Source organism: Cryptomeria japonica, chromosome 10, assembly GCF_030272615.1.
Source record: "Cryptomeria japonica chromosome 10, Sugi_1.0, whole genome shotgun sequence".
NCBI classification, from domain to species: Eukaryota; Viridiplantae; Streptophyta; class Pinopsida; order Cupressales; family Cupressaceae; genus Cryptomeria; species Cryptomeria japonica.
This window is the reverse complement of record NC_081414.1, coordinates 6787039-6805668: the sequence shown is the minus strand read 5'-3', so window position 1 is coordinate 6805668 and position 18630 is coordinate 6787039. Positions and strand designations below refer to the sequence as shown.

Here is an 18630-nt window from a genome sequence, read left to right as displayed (position 1 = left end):
GGCAGACTTGGCGGAGGGGCACTGTCATCATTTGGCGATATGGAGCCCTATGGCAGAATGGAACTTCCATCGGGCGAACAAGATCTAGGAAGGGCACTGCAGGCATGACAAGAGTTGCAGGAGGTTGGTATGCAGGCAGGAGGGGAGGAATCCTCCTCTCCCGAGACAGAGGAATTGGTGCTACGTTTGCCTAGAGCCAACCCAGAGGATCCCTTCGGTGCTATGCAGTAATGTGTGTCTCAATTGGAAGGGATGGCCAAATTTATGAGCCATGTGGGCCACACTGTGAAGGATATTGATGTTGGGCATGATCCTTGCATTGCCAGGGTGGCGTAGCGACTCCTATCATTCATGAAGGAGGGATATGAAGGGGAATTTTTTCGATGCTTTACAGCTAGGGGATGGCCGAAATCTAAAACTCAGGAGATGTTGGACACATGGAGGGCCACCCTGGTGGTAGATGATGGGCATGGCATTTGTGTATCCCTACGTGGGATGGAGATTGCCTTTCAGGATCTAGTCCTGAAATACCGAAGAATGGCAGTAGTCTGGATGGAAGCAGTCACCGCACAATGAGACCAGGCAGTATGTGTGGCAGAGGCAACAATGAAGACACTGGCTCATCATAGTCATAAGAGCTAGGAACAGTTGGCCCAGGAGCATTCACGGGTGACATCTTTGGAGAAAACGGTGGTGATGTACAGGCAGGAGTTAGTCACCAAAGACAACCAGAAGGCCCAGCGAAAGGCCAAGGTGGCGGAGTTGGAGGCGAACTTGGCATGAAAGGAGGAGCAACTGAAGGGACAGGGTGAAGAGTTGCAAAAAGCACGCAACAAGGTTATTGAAGCTGCCTACATGGTCAAAACTGCACGGGAACGGGAATTGGCAGCTACCTAGCGCATGCAGCGTCTCCAGCAGCAGTCGAGCACTTCCTAGTCTTCAGTTTTGTTAGGGACGCCATCTAATCCTTCTCACCAGTAGTAGTTTAGTAGGTTAGATGAGCTCCCATTTTTTTTTCGTTGTTTGGAAGACTACTTTTTTTGGGGGGGGGGGGGGGGGGATGATGTTGGCGGTAAATGTCAACTTAGGAATAATATTTTGTTTATGTTAGTTAATTGGCCATGTGGTGTTCCCGTAGGGGTTAGTTGGCAATTTGCGACGGTTGGTGTCTCCGCCAACCTCCGAGTAGTATATATGCTGCGTTGTAAGGGAACCCCGACATTAGTGATTATTGTACATCCATTTTGCCTGATGCAATAAAGACATCATTCTGGCCATATTGTGATTTTTGTTATGTTCTGCGAACTGCTTTATGAATAATATATGTGTATTTCCATTCTGTTACTCTTTAATCTAAAGTGATTCGTAGTGGTAAACATAGTTCAATCATAGACAGAGTTCAAGAAAGTAGTAGAGCAGAAAATAATTGAAGTAGAGGAGGAAGAGAAGGCAAAGATTGTTGCCAAGATATTGTTGTAAGAAGCATGTAAACTTCATTGAAGATATGTTGATTCAACAATTCGCATGGTCTCTGCTTCTCAATTTGTTTTCATGTTGTTAGATGAACGAAAGACTTTGTGTATGATCAATCATGAAATTCTTATATCCATACTACTAACATTTTGCCAATGGTAAAGTGCCTTGCGTAGTCAACTGGATCAATTTAGCCAAGCTTAACTTCAATTATCGCTTCTTCATTGATATACATCAACTTGATGGTGTCTATGCTTGTGGTGATGATTTGAAAATCATAAAGCTATCCTTAGGAGATCGCACTAGCCTTGTGGAGACGTTCATTGCATGTTGAAGCAAGACTTAGTTGAATTTCATCAAAGATTGCCCTTTGCTCTTACATTATTAGAGTTAGAATAGCTTCCTCAACCCTATCCTTTTTTCCTTTTTTTTTAAATAAGTGAAGTCCTACGTTCCAGCATCATTTGAGCATTTAGGCATTCAACGTAAGTCCACCTTGTGATCCACACATTATCACATCATATACAACTGAGTCTATCCAAGAGCACGGCAAGACTTGACATTCGAGAACCTTGGAGTCGTCCCACTTGATCACGCAACTTAGCATTTGGGAGTCTTTGTTCAAGAGAGGATAGAATACTTAGTATTTTATTATGTGTTGCATAGTGTGTAAAAACACCATCAACAGGTCCCACGAGGACCATCAAGGTGATACTACCCAAAGGAGAAAGAGACAACCCATTATGTGTTCTCAAGGTAACATGACACTCATCATATCTTGGCCTATGCCATTCATTTATGAACAAAGTCTCCTTTGTGATGACAACTCTGCACAAAGGGTCAACCATCACACCCGTGATAGTTTGACCATTTAGCTATGCAGGGATGTATAGAGGGGTAGGCTCTCCACAATATGGGGCATCTAGAAGGGTGAATGATATGTTAGAGATTTTCGTCTTCTGGCTAGGAGGCGAGATCAGAGTAATAGTAACCATATTAACGTATGGGCCATCATCTGATATTAGACCTAAATATGATGCAGAGATAAAGCTAGACGAATGCGGCGGAAAAGGATCTGTGTAAATTTGCAACTCACTGTTTGTCTTATCAACAGACTTATTGGATTTATGTTTCCTATCACCGACCTTTATAGCTCCACTATTGATGTGGTCTTGGACTATATGCCTAAGACAATAACAATGCTCAGTGTCATGACCAAGCACACGGTGATATTGACAGAATTTAGAACCATCATACCAACGTGGGTATGGTCTGTTGTCAGGCAAAGGTCTAATCTCCAGAAGGGTTATGGGATTGTCTTTTAGCAATTTTTGCATTATGCTTAAATAGGAGTCATTCAACTTGGTGAAGGCCCTATTATGTTGTGGTTCCTGTGCAACAACGATCGCTGGTGTCTGTGGACATGCCCCCAAAACACCAGTATGAGGGTTCGAAGTAGATTCTTTGAACTGAGTCATCGTATGCTGGTAATCAGTCAGTGCAAAACACAGGTTAGCGAAATTCTAATATTGGTTAAGAGACAATTTCTCCCTCAATGTTGGCTACAAATTTCCAATGAACATTCTTTGCAAGTCACTATCAGGTAGGGCAAAAGGCATTATGGTAGAGATAGATTGATATCGACAAATGAAATCTGTAACCTTCTCATTCGGCTTTTGTTTACAATGAACAAGGTCTTCGATGGTGACCCTGCTACCAATGTTAGCCTAGAACCGTTTGAGGAACAGATCCATAAGCTGGTCAAATGTCTGGATGGAATGATCAGGTAACGAGTTGTACCATTCTAACGTAGTCCCCTTAAGGGAACGCGAGAAAAGCTTAAGCAAGACAAAATCTAAACTATGGTAATCACTACACATAGACATGAATGAATCAATGTGCACATTATTATCACTATCTCCATTGAATCGATAAAAATTCAATGACTTAGCGCTTGGGGAAGGATGATAATATCGAGCGGGCTCTTGCGATAGAAAGAAGGCTTCGAAGATTGGCCAGAGGCGGACACAAGGTTCATGAGCTGCTGCTGCAATTGTCCCATATTCTGCAAGATGGTGTTCAGGACAGGATTAGCAGGCGGAGGAGGAGGTGGAGGAGGACCATGCATGCCACCACCTCCACCAACAGTAGCATGAGGACCAGTACCACCATCAAGGATAGCACCAACACCAGAACCAGCGTTGATAGAAGTGGTAGTGAAACTACTAGCCATGCCAGTATAACCCAGGGGAATGGTAGAAGCATTGATACTAGGGATGGTGGGTGCGGAGTCAACCATGTGTACTGTCATCTCAGGTATGTAAACACCAATTTGAGAACTACAGGTGTCAACCCAATTGTCTCGGAGAGGAGTACTTGCTAAGGGCACATGATTCTTAACAATCACGATTAATGCCCTCAACATCTCTAGGCCTCTTCTGTATGAGATCAGCATGTCTCTCAGAGTATTCACAACATTTCTAGCCTAGGGGAGGACATTTTCCCGGTTTAAGAAGCCTTCGAAATCTCTCAAGTTCTGCTCTAACATATGAATCCGATCAAACTCAAGGGTGACAACAGAGTCATGATCGATGGCAGGAGGAGAAGATGGGAGAATTCGTCGAGGTGTTATTCTGAGAATTTGATTGTGAACTAGATGGACAATGATCCCCTATCAAAATGGTGTGAGAGGCTAGGAACTTGGATTAGGAAGTAGATCATTAAACATTGGACTTGGCTGAGGAGGACTGTAGCGATTCGGGGGAATGCTCTTCCTACCAGTCCTTACAACGCTCTTGTGGCAGTCTGGGTCGTAAAGCTCATAGACAAGCTCTACAACGTATCAACCACTCTATGAGGATACTACAAAGATTATACAACACTTAACGATGAAGGAACTTGATTAGAAATTTGTTTATATGTTGAATTGCATTTATGTATATATATATATATATATATATATATATATTTGTTTTCTTTTAAATTATGATAACACACAGACAATGAGAAAATAAAAAATGCAACTAGCTTCATGTCGAGTTCACCAAAATGTAGAGGACGAGATTTGCTACCATCGAAGTGATGAACTCCAAGGAACAAGCCGACCTTCACTCTACCTCACTTAAATTGGCACTAACGGTGAGCTAGGGGATGCAAAGTACATAACCAAACTACTAAGGCTACAAAGACTCCTGGAAGGAACTCTGCTAAGTCTTTGTTCTCGGGACGAACGCATAGAACTAGGACACCAGCACGACACGCTAACTATTAGAATAATACTTTATTATTTTATTATTAATGCTCAATATTGTAAACTTAGTGTAAATATCTTAATAAGATCTTGCTCGATTTTATTGGTAGTTTCTATTTAGAAACTTGCCCTCTTGTAATTCTTTTGTAATCTTATTTATTGAGCGTTTGCTCATTGTTAATAACATTCCATTTTTTACCAATTACTTGCGTAATATGGTATCAGAGCCAAGTTATTTTCGAAATAATTTTTCAATTAAAATTTTAACAGTTTTTTTTTGAAAAATTTCTTTGTTTATTCGAAATTGCTACTTTGGCAGTTTGTTTTGGCTGCAGCTACTAGGGTTTTCTCGCTATTTTCTGCCCTCTCCCGCGACCCGTCTCTCCTGCATTTCGCGCAACCACGCGACGCGTTTTTTCTCTCACCTGCAATTTTTTTCTGCCATTTTTGGACGGAAATCTGCATTTTCGATTAGGGTTTTTACCTTCAGATCAAGTCGAAACTTTTTTCTGATTGCAGATTCTTTGGGTGGGTTTTTCAAGATCTCAATTGGGTCGTCCTCAGAATTTTCTAGGTGCCTCGATTTTTGAGCCAGCGGATTGAGATTCTAACAACAGATTCTTTTTGGGTTTTTTGCAAGGATTTCTGGGTTGTCTTCAGATTTTTCTAGGTTAGCCGAAATTTTTTTCTTGAAATTCGTGCCAGCTGTACTTCATTTTTTGAAGTCTGTACTTGCATCTGCCTATGTTTCTGCATAGGGATTCAATTTTTTGAATTCCGTGCCAGCGCCTCTTCTCAGTTTTTTCGTTTTTCGTGCATTGGGAAACGTGCAAGATGGCGTCATTGACCAACTTGATGTTGGAAGGCAGTTAGCGATTTAATGGGAAAAATTATAACACCTGGAAGTAGCGCATGTTGACTATTTTTGAATATCGCCGCCTGGATAATCTTGTTTTGGGCACGGAGTCCCATGCTCAAACACCTAGAGCTGACTAGGACAAGTTTGATGACCGCAATTGAGAAGCTGTTATGCTTCTCAAGCTCTCTGTTACAGATGACCAGCTACCTCAGATTCCTTCTGGCAAGTCAGTTGCAGACATCTGGAAGCATCTGAAGGAGTTGCATGAGACATCCGACAAGAGTCGAGCCTTTTTTCTGAAAAATCAGCTGTTCTCCATTATGATGGATGAACGCATGTCCTTACAGGAGCATCTTACAAAGATTAAGGACATTCGAGATCAGCTCGAAGCTATTGGTCAGCACATGGAGGAAGAGGATATGGTAGTCATTACTCTGAAAAGTCTACCAAAACCGTATGAGCACTTTATAGAGACTCTCAACATTACTTCTACTAATGTTGATCTGAAATTTCCAGAGTTATGCACCAAACTTTTGCAGCAAGATCGTTGGAAACAATAGTTTGGTAGCGGTGCTACTTCAGCCTCCTCAGAACATGCCTTTGCTGCCAAATCCTTTCACAAGGATAAAGGCAAATCCCAGTCATCCCAGTCCTTTCAGTAGAAGGGCTCTTCTTAGTCTCAGGATGGTTCCAAGAAAAAGAAGGTGCAATGCAATTACTGTCACAAATTTGGTCATATGATCAAAGATTGCCGTACTAGATTGGCTTCCGAGCAACGCAAGCAGGGAGGGTCTCCGCCTAAAGCCAATGTTGCTGAGCACAGAGTAAAAAGAGTTTGCCTTTTATGCCTTCATGGCTAAAAGACCTGCAGATCATGTGAAGTCTTTTGCCTGGTACATTGATTTTGGTGCTTCTCGTCATTTCACTCACAGGCGTGACTGGTTTGTTGAGTTCTCTCCCTACACTGATTCAATTATTTTTGGAGGTGGTGAAGAGTACATTGTTGTTGGCAAGGGCAGCGTTCAGATATAGTTTGGAGGGAGGAATCTCATATTCCTCAATGTGTACTATGTTCCTGGTATGGAACTTAACCTCCTTTTTGTCAATCAGATTATGCGGCATTCTCCTCAGCTGGATGTCATTTTCAGTACACATAAGTGCTCGATTGTTGATCGTGCTTCTAGCACTACTGTAGCTGTTGGCATTGAGGATCATGGTCTATATAGACTTGTGGATACAGGCGATTCTCTTGAGCATGCCTTCGCAGCTAAATCTTCATCAATCAGCAGTCTCTGGCATCAGCGATATGGTCACCGGAACATTCATTATCTTGCACAGCTTGTTGAAGAAGACTTAGTACATGGTCTACCTGATATTCAGACTCAGAATCATTGCGTTTGTGAAGCTTGCTAGGCTGGGAAGCAACACCGGACACCGTTCAAGGATGGTGACTCATGGCGAGCCTCTAAGGTACTGCAGCTGGTCCACGCTGATGTATGTGGATACTACAAAGATTATACAACACTTAACGATGAAGGAACTTGATTAGAAATTTGTTTATATGTTGAATTGCATTTATGTATATATATATATGTATATATTTGTTTTCTTTTAAATTATGATAACACACAGACAATGAGAAAATAAAAAATGCAACTAGCTTCACGTCGAGTTCACCAAAAGGTAGAGGACGGGATTTGCTACCCTCGAAGTGATGAACTCCAAGGAACAAGCCGACCTTCACTCTACCTCACTTAAATTGGCACTAAAGGTGAGCCAGGGGATGTAAAGTACAAAATTAAACAACTAAGGCTACAAAGACCCCTGGAAGGAACTCTGCTAAGTCTTTGTTCTTGGGACGAATGTGTAGAACTGGGACACCAGCACGACACGCTAACATCCTGTATGGACAGAGTACAAAGACTATACAACGGACGTGGACATGACAATATGATTAAAATAATGGTACTGTGATAAATAAAATAATAGGGACAAAGCAAATAGTCAAAAGAAGACAAGAAAAGATGAGGGAAGCTTACAACCGGTCCATGATTGAAGCCTCCCGCAAGATAATCTCTTTTCCTCGATCACAAACTTGCACGTAGAGAAGAGAGAAAATGTTGGGAGTTGTGTTTAGAGGTCTACCTTAGTTAGACCCCCATTTCATTGTTTCCACCTCCATGGACAACCCAAATGATAGCCATAGGTGAAAGAAAAACGATAAAGATAAAGATTGATAAATAAGACGATGAATATACTAAGTAGAGAACAATGGGTATGATATTATGGAACGTGAATGATAAGAGGGAGAGAACTTCCCTTCAACACCCAATAAGTTCACACTTTAAGGAGTGAAATCCAACACCCAAAACTCCTTGAAGCTATTACAATGGTGGATAATGAACGTTGGAAAAACCCGTGAAAGATGTAGAAGATACACCAAGAGCTTAAGAATTTACCAAATGATTAAGAAGTCCCAAAATCATCTCAAATGCATGACATATAGACCCCCAGGAAGAATCTTGACGTCAGTGGCCACAGGTAGAGGCGTTACTAACTCTTCCAGGCACAAGCGTAATGCTAAAACGCCACCTGCAGATTGACATATTTGCAGGATGCTAGCGTGGCACGCGGACGTTTATGCGGTGCACTAATGTCTATAAGTCGAATGGTCAGCATGATCAAGAAAAGGCCATTGTCCAAGTTGACAAGGCAATCCATGTGGGCAAAAGGACAAGGAGACGAAGAATGTTTCCAATCAGCTTAAAGCGAAGGCGCTTATGTGACGTGGAATTGCACGGGGTGCAATTCCAACGTTACAACTATGTATAAATTGCCATCTTCTAACTTATAGCTACTTGGAGATGCTATCAAGGCTGCCACCCTTGATCACATAATTGTTTATTGTTTGTTAACTTTCTAGGTTAAAGATGGGGACATCACATTTAATCACAACTTAAATTTTCAATAATTTGTACCTATAGATATCCAATATCTAGGAAGATAATTCTCTTTGCGCAATCTCCTTCAAATCTACATCAATTTTCACACATGCGAACCATGTATGAATTCACCAAGGATTGATTAAGTGGGTTTTCATCCACAAAACCAATATTCAGCTTAGTGCTTTTGTCCCAAGCTGATTAGCTTAACAAAGCTTATATTCCCAAAGAGGGTTTCCACCAAAATGAATAATCAATAACGAATTTATTTTTCCTCAATTCCTTTTTTAATCCCTCTAGAACTTTCTGTAATTTGAATTATAAAATCAATTTTTTTCATATTATTCCTTTTACTCCTTGTAAATTACTATTAATATTTTTTTTTTGGCCTCAGGTAAAGTCAATAAAAATAAAATATCCGGTTAAAAAACAATTAATTAAATACAAGTTTCCTAGAAGCATTAATTCAGACAAATCAATTATAATTAATTAAATTATTCTTTTTGGAAAACTTGGCTGAAAATGGGGACATTACAATCCTTCCTTCCCAAAGATTGCTTGTGCTCAAACAATGAACCTATATGCCAGTATCAAGATCTCAAATGATCGTAAGGAATGCTTCACCATATTTCCATTGCAACATTCTAATACAACTGAACCCAACAACTTTGTCAATCTTTGTTACATTGTGAAGCAATCCACCAATCATATAAATCCTTGGATCCCAAAGCCAAATTGGGAGTTCGCTATTCCCAATACCTGATGGCTTCTCCTACACCACTCTAATTAAAATTTTATTATCAAGCCCAATGAAATTGCACTCTTGATGTTTTTCTTGAGTGTTATCATCATACTAAATATCCATGATACTAGAGCTACTGAAATCACTGAGCAATTCTTCATCACTCCCAAATCCTTCTTCATGTCTCCAAGGGTGGCTTTGCTCCAAATCATAATCCTTTTGGAGCTTATTAATTCCTTCAATTATTTGTTTGACCTCCATAGTCCTTGTATCACTTTCATGTTCCTTTGATGTGTTTGTAATAGATGACTGATTTTCTACTTTATAGAGTGAATAGTGAGCTAAACTTAAGGTTAAGCTCGTTGACTTCTTTCTCCTTTTTTGTGCATGCATTGAAAGCCTCTTCTGCAAAATTGATTGCGTGATCTCTATGTTAAACTTTGAAAGCAAATGCAAGTAATCTGATTTTCTTATTTCTAAGGCACCTTTGGTAGTTTGCAGATTTGATAGAGTATCTCTGACCATTAAACCTTTCTATCTCTCCTCAACTTGAGCCTTCCAAAAGAGGTCTTCAATGAATCGGTGTGTGCTATCAAAATGTGTTAAGGTTTGTACAACCTTTTCCTCAGTGACCAACAATTGGTTCTTCAAATCTTGTAACTCTCTAGGCCTTTGATCAAAATCATCCAAGGAATTTGCTCTTTACACAACCAAATTTGTGAATTGTCTTCTTTTTTACTTCCGAAATCAGCTACCTCTCTAAATTTTGTATTGCAATTGCTTTGAATAGATGGTAGGACGGCATTATATTCAATCAATGAGTTATCAAAAATATCCATACCTTCATATAACTTATAAATAGTTGCTACTTAAGCAAACTTCAAATCAATATGTCCTTCAATCTCAGCACTCTCATGAAGACTCATGTACTACTCTTTACTGGCAAATGCACTTGAAAGTTTAGCTTCATCCTCATTTATAGAAGCAACATAACAACCTTCAAGATTGGGTTCCTCTTTTTGTGTTTCCTTGCAAACTTTTTAAAGAGATGGATTGAAAGCACTCTACCCAAACAAAGAATCATTGAAACCATAGTTGAAAAACTCGGACTTGGCAATAACTTGGGTGGCCCAAATTTTTTTAAAACTCGGGACTTGACAAGAAATCAGGAAAAGTCAGCATTAACTCGACAGATTTATCAAACATTTGAAAATATATATATTCTAAAAATATTCTTAAAAACCACACATATACGCTGAATTTGTAGAACATATTTTTCCAGTTTGAGTTGTCTCAAAAGAGATATTAAAACACAAACAAGAATCAAAAGGATGAATTTTTCTAGTTAATCATAAACATAATAACATGCTTAAACCCATTTGGCAATTTTTCTTTTACCACCCACAATTCTACCTTTAGTAATTCTATAATGTTTTTTGTTTACAATCATCATATTTAAGTGTTCATAATAGTTAAGTATTTATTCAAACTAGTGAATTTTTTGGAATAGCCTAGTTAATTTTAAAATTCTAATTTTATTTGTATATAATTTTGCAGCTAATTGGATATAATTTTATGCAAGTATCTCGCCACAATTCCTAGCGCGCGAGTACCCTGCGATTTTTTCAACCTTGATCGAAACACTTCATACCTCCAATTTTGGGACCATTGACAATTTGTTTACCAATACTTGCTGATTTGAAATTTTCAACAGGTTTGGAATTAGCATTCTCCTCTACTAAAATGTTCGGAAGGGAATTTGAGCATCTTCTTGTTTAGTAACATTCTCCTCATTAGTCAGTACTAGAGAAGTTCATGCATTCATTTTCCTGTAACTCATCAACTTCAATGCAACTCAAATACTGACTTTCCTCTTGTTCCATCTTCTCTTTTTTAGTCTCGTTCTATGACTTTTAATTCTTCCTTCACTTCTTTATCCTTTTAGCAGTGGCTAGGCTTCCAGGTTCCTTTGCACAAGAAGCAAAGATTTCTTCTTCTGAGTTCAGCTTGCTGCCCTTATTCTTCCTGGCAATGGAAAAACTCTTTTCATGTTGATATAAACATTGAATAATTGTTGATATGAAGTTCTGATGTATAACAAACTGCTGCAACACCCCTAAATGATGCCAAATCACATGGATAATCGATAAATTTGAATGCAACTAAGAAAATACCCTGGATAATGCAAATAGAAGCTGGTGGAGGTCCACCACATTTGGTTTTTTGCCGTTTTATTGAAAAACAAGCATGATAATGCTCTATAGATATGCTGCATCTAGATTGGGCAACAAGGAAGACACCCAAAGGTCTCTCCAACACACTCAACATCCCCGAAAAGAAAACAACACCAAAACTCCTTAAATAAACACACGATACACACCCCAAAACTCTGTCAAGGAAGAAAATTAATTTGCCATGTAAATAGAAATCATTAACAGGTTTGAAATTAGTGAATTTACTGCTGGTTTGCCTTGGACAGAAACTGAAATGCATATAACTCACAAAAACTTCATTTGTCCATCATGAAAAGGCGTAGGATTGTCAAATAAGAGCAAGGCGTCATCACATGGAGTGTTGAATGCCCCTAAACAATAGCGATTCCGTTTTTGGTTCCTACACCCAGCAACAGGGGTACAACCTGCGCCTAAATTGTACGACCAACTCTTCACATGACTCCTAGCTCCTCGCCAATTGTATAACTATAGCTAGCAAAGGCAATTAATATCGGCGGATAACAATAGATGATATGACATTAAGAAATCAACTTACACGTGCAACCTTTGGTACTACTCGGTATGGAAATGTATGGCCTGCCTAGAGCTGTACTGTGAGCAAGGAAAATTCCGATAATCACCTTGAACAAACTCTTCAGAAACCTCAAGAAAGTTATGCAAACCAAGTTGACCAACATCAGATAAGCAACTCAAAATACAACGAAGATTTTCATATATTCAAACAAAAGTGAAACTTCAATCTGCAGACAATTGTGGGCTCTGTATGAAACCACTCAGCTAGCTAGGCAGGTTTTTGTCCTTGAAACTAGCAACTCCAAGAGGTTTTTCGTCCTCAAGAAGCTTTGGAAGAACTCAGGTTCATTCCAATAACATAACAATATCATTCACAAGTCTAATCTTCAAATAAGATCACATCTTATACAACTTTTTGGAGGGAAATATTCAATTTTAAATTATAATAATTCATTTTCCCTTAAAAATGACCTTTAAGAAATATAATAATATCTTCTTATGTGCAAAGGTCCCCCTTTCCCCTAGGCATCCACTTTAGAAGTATATTATCACCTTTTTAAAAAGATATTATACTAAGGTTGTCACTTTAATAATTTAACATTAGAAACTTGATGAATATTAACATGATTTTATCCACGTTATGGAAAGCATTGAAACATCATTAATCAAACCCTGATTATACCATCATAATACTGAAGACTTGGGATGATGATAAGAGCTAACCGGGTAACTTACTAAAAATAGACTACCCCTCCAAGAAGTTTGGAGAACCCACCAAAAGTTAGAAATCGCTTATGAAAGTGTCTTGATGATCCACATTGCCAACTTTGCCCATGGCCATAAATAGCAACCTTAAAATATTGAACCTATGTTCTCCAAAATTCTGGAGTCTCCTTGTCGTTACCAATCATCTTGTGAGAACTTAGAAAATAGGCTAACACTTTCTACCAACTAAGCTTGAGAAGGAGGCATTACATCAACAGCTGAAGATGATCAAGAACATTTAAAACCAAGACTAATTGACGTGGACTTTAATGTTTGCAACTCAATCAAGTAAATGACATCAGAGAACCTTCACATGTGTCTTCAAGAACTGACATGACTTTTGGGATAAGATTCAATGATTCATGTCAACTTAGGAGATGTGAAAAGTTTAAAATTTTCCATGGTCAAAACTAGAGATAACATGTACCCATACAGAATTTTCATATTGTATCAAGTCCTAAAGCTAAAACCCTGTACATTCAAACCATAGTTGACAAATCCTGACTTAGTAAAAAGTCGGCAAACCCAAAATATTTGACTTGGCAATGACTCGGGAAAAACTCGACAACTTTAAAAATTGCTTGAATATCTCTAAAAACACTTTTTTGTTTGTTGCAAAATTCATTGGCAATTCTATACAATGAGTCCATAATTGAGTACAGAAGTGATTCTATTAAATTTGATTCATTTGAATACAAAATTACATCATGCAAAATCCTTATACAATAGTTGGCGGGCAACTATTATGAATTTATGATGGTTGCTCATCATAATTCATAACTTGCATATTAAAATATATTACATCTTTCTCTTTCTTGGTCAAAACTTGGGGAAAGGTTCTAATCCTCGCATTCTGTTACAATGAGTTTGCGGCTCCACCTCGACCTCTATCCTGTTGCCAGATGGCAATGATTGCTTTGCCTCATCAATTGTCATTTTACACATTCACCATTACTGTACAGCCATGATTAAATCCCCTTTCTGCCTTGAAGTCCTTAATGATCAGAAAGGAGAGATAAGTTGATTTGTGTCATGCATCAAATGTTGATTAGGAGGAAATGGTACAATGGCCTGCTAAGATGTACACTTTAACTAGTGCAGTTGAAATTGTCAAATGCCCAAGGCATACAAATACTCAAGTTTATAAGCAAAATTTCAGATTTTTTTTTCTTGATACGTTGACAATGTAGATTGTAAACGAGTAAAGAGGATGATAGATTCTTCTTGCATCTAGATCAGATTTTCTCTCATCTTCGATCTTAGGATTTGCTTGAGTAGTTTGAATATGTTGTAGATGCTTTTCTCTGGAGTGAAGGTATTCTTGTGGTTGTAACATGAAACACATCTTTGACTGGATGACTTCCAGATTATTCCATGCCCATGTTTAAATAGTTGTAATTACATTTATTAATATATATTTTCTAACAGTTTTATTGAAACTGTATGCTGATTTTTGAAGCTATTTTCTCAGAAATTTGTCTTTGTAGACACAAGGAATCAACTGGGAAGGCACTCATTTCAGATACATAATATTGTTTCTGATAACAAGCAGTTCACAGTCATACCATACAGAATCTGATTCAAAAAAGTTGAAAATGACTGACTTGATTCTAAGTTTTTATGTACAATATCTACATAACATCTAGGTCATGCAAATGTCTTATAGTGCTTCTGTAGGGAACATTATAATTTCCTTTTTCTCGAGCAGATGGTTAACCCACTCGATTTTTTTGATTGTTGATAGAGACTAGTCTGATTTGCATATGTTGAAGGTTGAAATGGTCTTCTGATTTCTGTCATTTTCTCTTTTTGATATAACAATATTCTTTTTATACCAGTATTTGAATACCCTAATAGCATCTGGAAGCAGAAATGTGTGGCAGGAACCATGTATAATGTTTGCTTCCCATTGGAGCCTACGACTTGGGCCAACTGTGCATTTGCTTCATCGGTGGAATCAGAACCCAAGCTGTCTGCTTGTTGTGGTAGAGGTTTGTTTGACAGTTTTGCTCTACCATAAGATTATGTTCCTTTGTGTTACTAGTAACTGCAGCATGAATTCCTAAGAAATAAGAGATTGTATTGGTAAAATTTGCTTTGACAATCAATACATAATATGCTTTAGATTGTCACCCAAGCTCCAAGATGCATTTTGATCATCTTTTGAATACAGAAATATTTCATTCTGTATTTGCCATTTTGTTGATGGCGTGAACTTTTGTTTACAGGATATGATTGATATTGATCTCTTACTTGCTCCTTTCAAGCCAATGGCAATGAAACTTCTTCACTGCCCTTTTCCATCTGGGCTGAGGTACATATATTTTGTTTTTATCAATGCAACATACCCTATTTATCGATTTATGAGGACTCGTGTAAATTAAATTGTACTTGACGGTGTTTACTTCAAAGAGTAGAGAACTGACATTCTTTTTCTAACGGACTTCTACCCTTGCTAATATAAAGTTAAACTATCAAGAGTTCTACCTGGTTAGCCAATGTTTCCCATTTTTTACAGACTTTGGCTGCTCTTACTGCAATTAGTGAAGTAGTATCTGGGAAATACAGCAAAACTTTTAGACACAAAAATATTGAGATAGAGATATTTATACATCAATGGAAAAAAGGACATGAAATGATGGATTGTGCAGTCAAAGCCTCATAATGCTTTGTTTGTGGATGTAATCATTAATTTGTTTTCTTTGTTTTGATTTTTAGGTCTGAGGAGATCGTACCACTTATGAAGAAATTGCAACCAAAGCTTGTAATGGTGAGTTGACCGAATAGGCCACAAGATCATATTTCTACAATTCAGGAGAATATTTTAGCACAGCCATCATAGATGTTTGTTTGTAAACTGGTCAATAAGAATCATGATATCAATACTGGGTGCATTTGCAGTTTCCAGAAGCTCTACATAAAGTAGTGAACAAGATAGACCTAAAAGAACATCCAACTTTGTTCTACTGCAAGGGACAAACATTGCGCATACCCAGTGTAAAAGATGACATTGAAGTAGATATGGCAACAGATTTAGCATTTCAGCTTAGGCCAAGCCAGGCTGGACAAAGAAAATCTGCGGTGGCCAAACTGAAAGCAGAACTTCATATAGAAGATGGTCGGCTTTCTTTGAAGTCTGTAGCATCAGTAAGTGCATTGACATCTTTAACAAAATGGCAATCTGGACGAGGCAAGATCCATCCAGATGTTTTGTTGGTAGCTTTGAAAGATTGTGGGTTATGTGCTTCTGTTGAATATGATTTTACACCTGAAATTGTTACAACAAACAATAAAGGCTATGATGAAAGCCAAACAAAATTTGTTGTAAACATCAGTACCCCATCAAAAGCGACTATTGAAGTTAAAGATAAACATATTTTAATCAAAGCAGATGATGCAGCAACACGGGAACGTATTTACAAGGCTGTAAATAGTATCTGAATCATGTTCAGAACAAAATGAATGAATTTGAGTCGCTTCAATAACATTTATTGTGGGGATTGGCTGATCTTTTCCATCTCTGCTAGTCATTATTTAAAATTCAAAAATTGAGCCTGTTCATGTGAATCAAGGATTCAACCATTCGTCAATAAGCAAAAATTTAGTCAAAAGGGTTTCATTGCCTAAGCTGGATGTGTCATTAGTGATTCCCAAGGTAATATAACCATAGCTGCCTCCAAGAAATTATGGCCAGTCACAAATAATGAATGAAAAGCTAAAATGTTCTTGCTAGGTCTCCTAGTAAATTCATTCAACATTGACATAACAATGATGAGGGTGACTCTATGGTGTGCATAATATGTTAACGGAAAAGACATCCAACCAATTGGAGAAAATGTAATATTTTGAATGAAGCTTATCATTGTTGATTTTATGATCAGACTGATAACAAAGAACAGAAAATAATAAACGCAATACACATAACACAATAGTACCCTGGGAGAACCTCCCTCTTGGAGGTGAAAAACCCAACAACAATTATCTCAGTTTATATTAGATCAAACACGGTAGCACAATTACAACATTCCCATGCTAGGGCAGACTTATCTGAAATGCTATGACCTTGACAATCCTTCAAATGCAGATCGCTGTCACTGTAACTTCATTCGGCAGCACTGAAGGATGTTCGCTCAGCTTGGAATACAAATTCGCCAGCCTTTAGATAGATTCAGGAACCCTAGGTGATTTGCCTAATCAAGAGATAATTCACTGATCTCTATCAGGTGTAATTCACTGCTTGTAATCAGAAGTAGATCGTTGCTTAAAATCAGAAGTAGTTCGCTGCTCATTGATAGTGATTTGATCTCAAATTACCTTGCATATATAGGTGACTTTGTCCTCAATAGGCCTCTAGTCGGCCTTGCATATTTTGGTGCCAAGAATCATAGTTACATTATGAATTGCAAGTTACGCATATAGGTCAAGACCTATTGCAAGTTACATCATATTTACATGTTACATGAATCGCCCCAAATGAGGCCAAACCAATACATTACAAGTTACATCATCTTGCATAATTAATTTGCCCATTTAGGGCCAGAGCTGAATCGGATCATAGCGCCTGGCATAAGCATTAATTTGTTGCCCTTTATCATGGCTAAGGCCGACAGGCCACTTAGCTATCTAATCGTGCTAGGTTGGCCCTAGAAGGACCCGACCTAGCTACAACAACAACACTCCCTCTTAGCTAGGGAGGAGTCCTTCTCAATAACCAAGTCACATAGTGACAACCATCATGGCTACTCCCATGAAAATGCAAATGAACACAACCACCATGGCTACTCCCAGAGGGTGGTTCCATAATGGCTACTCCCATGAATGGAATTACGCATGAACACAACCACCATGGCTACTCGCATGGATGGAAACATGATGTCATCTCAACATGACGTTCACCATAGCTGCTCCCAGAGGGTGAACAAACACAAGTGCTAAGTCGTGGAATGACATCCACTATGCTTACTCGTAGAGGGTGGGTCCACCATACCAACTCGCAGAGGGTGGATAAACACAAGTGCTACATCATGAAATTTCTTCCATGACATCCACCATACCTACTCAGAGGGTGGATCCACCATACCTATTCACAAAGGGTGGAACGAGGGCTTTCACCTCAAACTTCTCCCAGAGAAGAGTGCATTACCACCATGCCTACTCGCAGAGGGAGGAACAAGGGCTTTCACCTCAAACTTTTCTCGCAGAGAAGAATGCATTAACAAGGGATTGCACCTTGAACTTCTCCCTCACAGAGAAGAACTCATTAACAAGGGATTGCACCTCAGACTTCTCCCTCACAGAGAAGAACTCATTAACAAGGGCTTTCACCTCAAATTTCTCCATCACAGAGGAAAAATGCATTAACCAAATCTTCATGATGACGTGGTTCCCTTTGAAGCTGGAATGTCAAGCTCCTTCTGAAGCTAAAAAATTAGGCTCCCTCTGAAGTTGAAAATGTCAAGCTCCCTCTAATTATGTATCACCAACTCAGCTTTATGGTAGCAAGCTGTCTCTAGACTTCAACCTGTGATGCTTCTTGACAAGATGCCTCAAAATCTTCTTTCCTTGAAGAAGCACTTCCGGCCATCATCTCAGTTCTATGACTGCAAGCATCAAGTTCTTTCTCCCTCGAATGCTTCTTGATCCATCCTTTCTTTGTCTCGAAAGACCACCCATAGAGCATAAACAAGGGCGCCTATTGCTTCACTAAAATCCCCTTCATATTCCTCCTAAATGTTGTTAGTGTAGGTTTTTTTATTTTCCTTATGTTAGGGGGTATTTATTTTTCCTACACATATATTATTAAGCTTGCTTAGGTTATTAGGTGTGGTTAATATGAGGACACGTGGTGAAAT

At 38.7% G+C, this 18630-nt stretch overlaps 1 protein-coding gene across 1 annotated transcript in view; it reads left to right on the top strand.

The window, feature by feature from the left end:
* LOC131069396 (uncharacterized) overlaps positions 1-16295 on the top strand; it is a 152001-nt gene extending 135706 nt beyond the window's left edge. Inside the window, exons 7-10 of the mRNA XM_058004794.2 lie at positions 14649-14769; positions 15007-15092; positions 15497-15548; positions 15680-16295. Of these exons, the coding sequence (XP_057860777.2) occupies positions 14649-14769; positions 15007-15092; positions 15497-15548; positions 15680-16219 (799 nt within the window). The 3' untranslated portion in view covers positions 16220-16295. The remainder of the gene's footprint in view (positions 1-14648; positions 14770-15006; positions 15093-15496; positions 15549-15679) is intronic.
* Positions 16296-18630: the final 2335 nt, after the last annotated feature.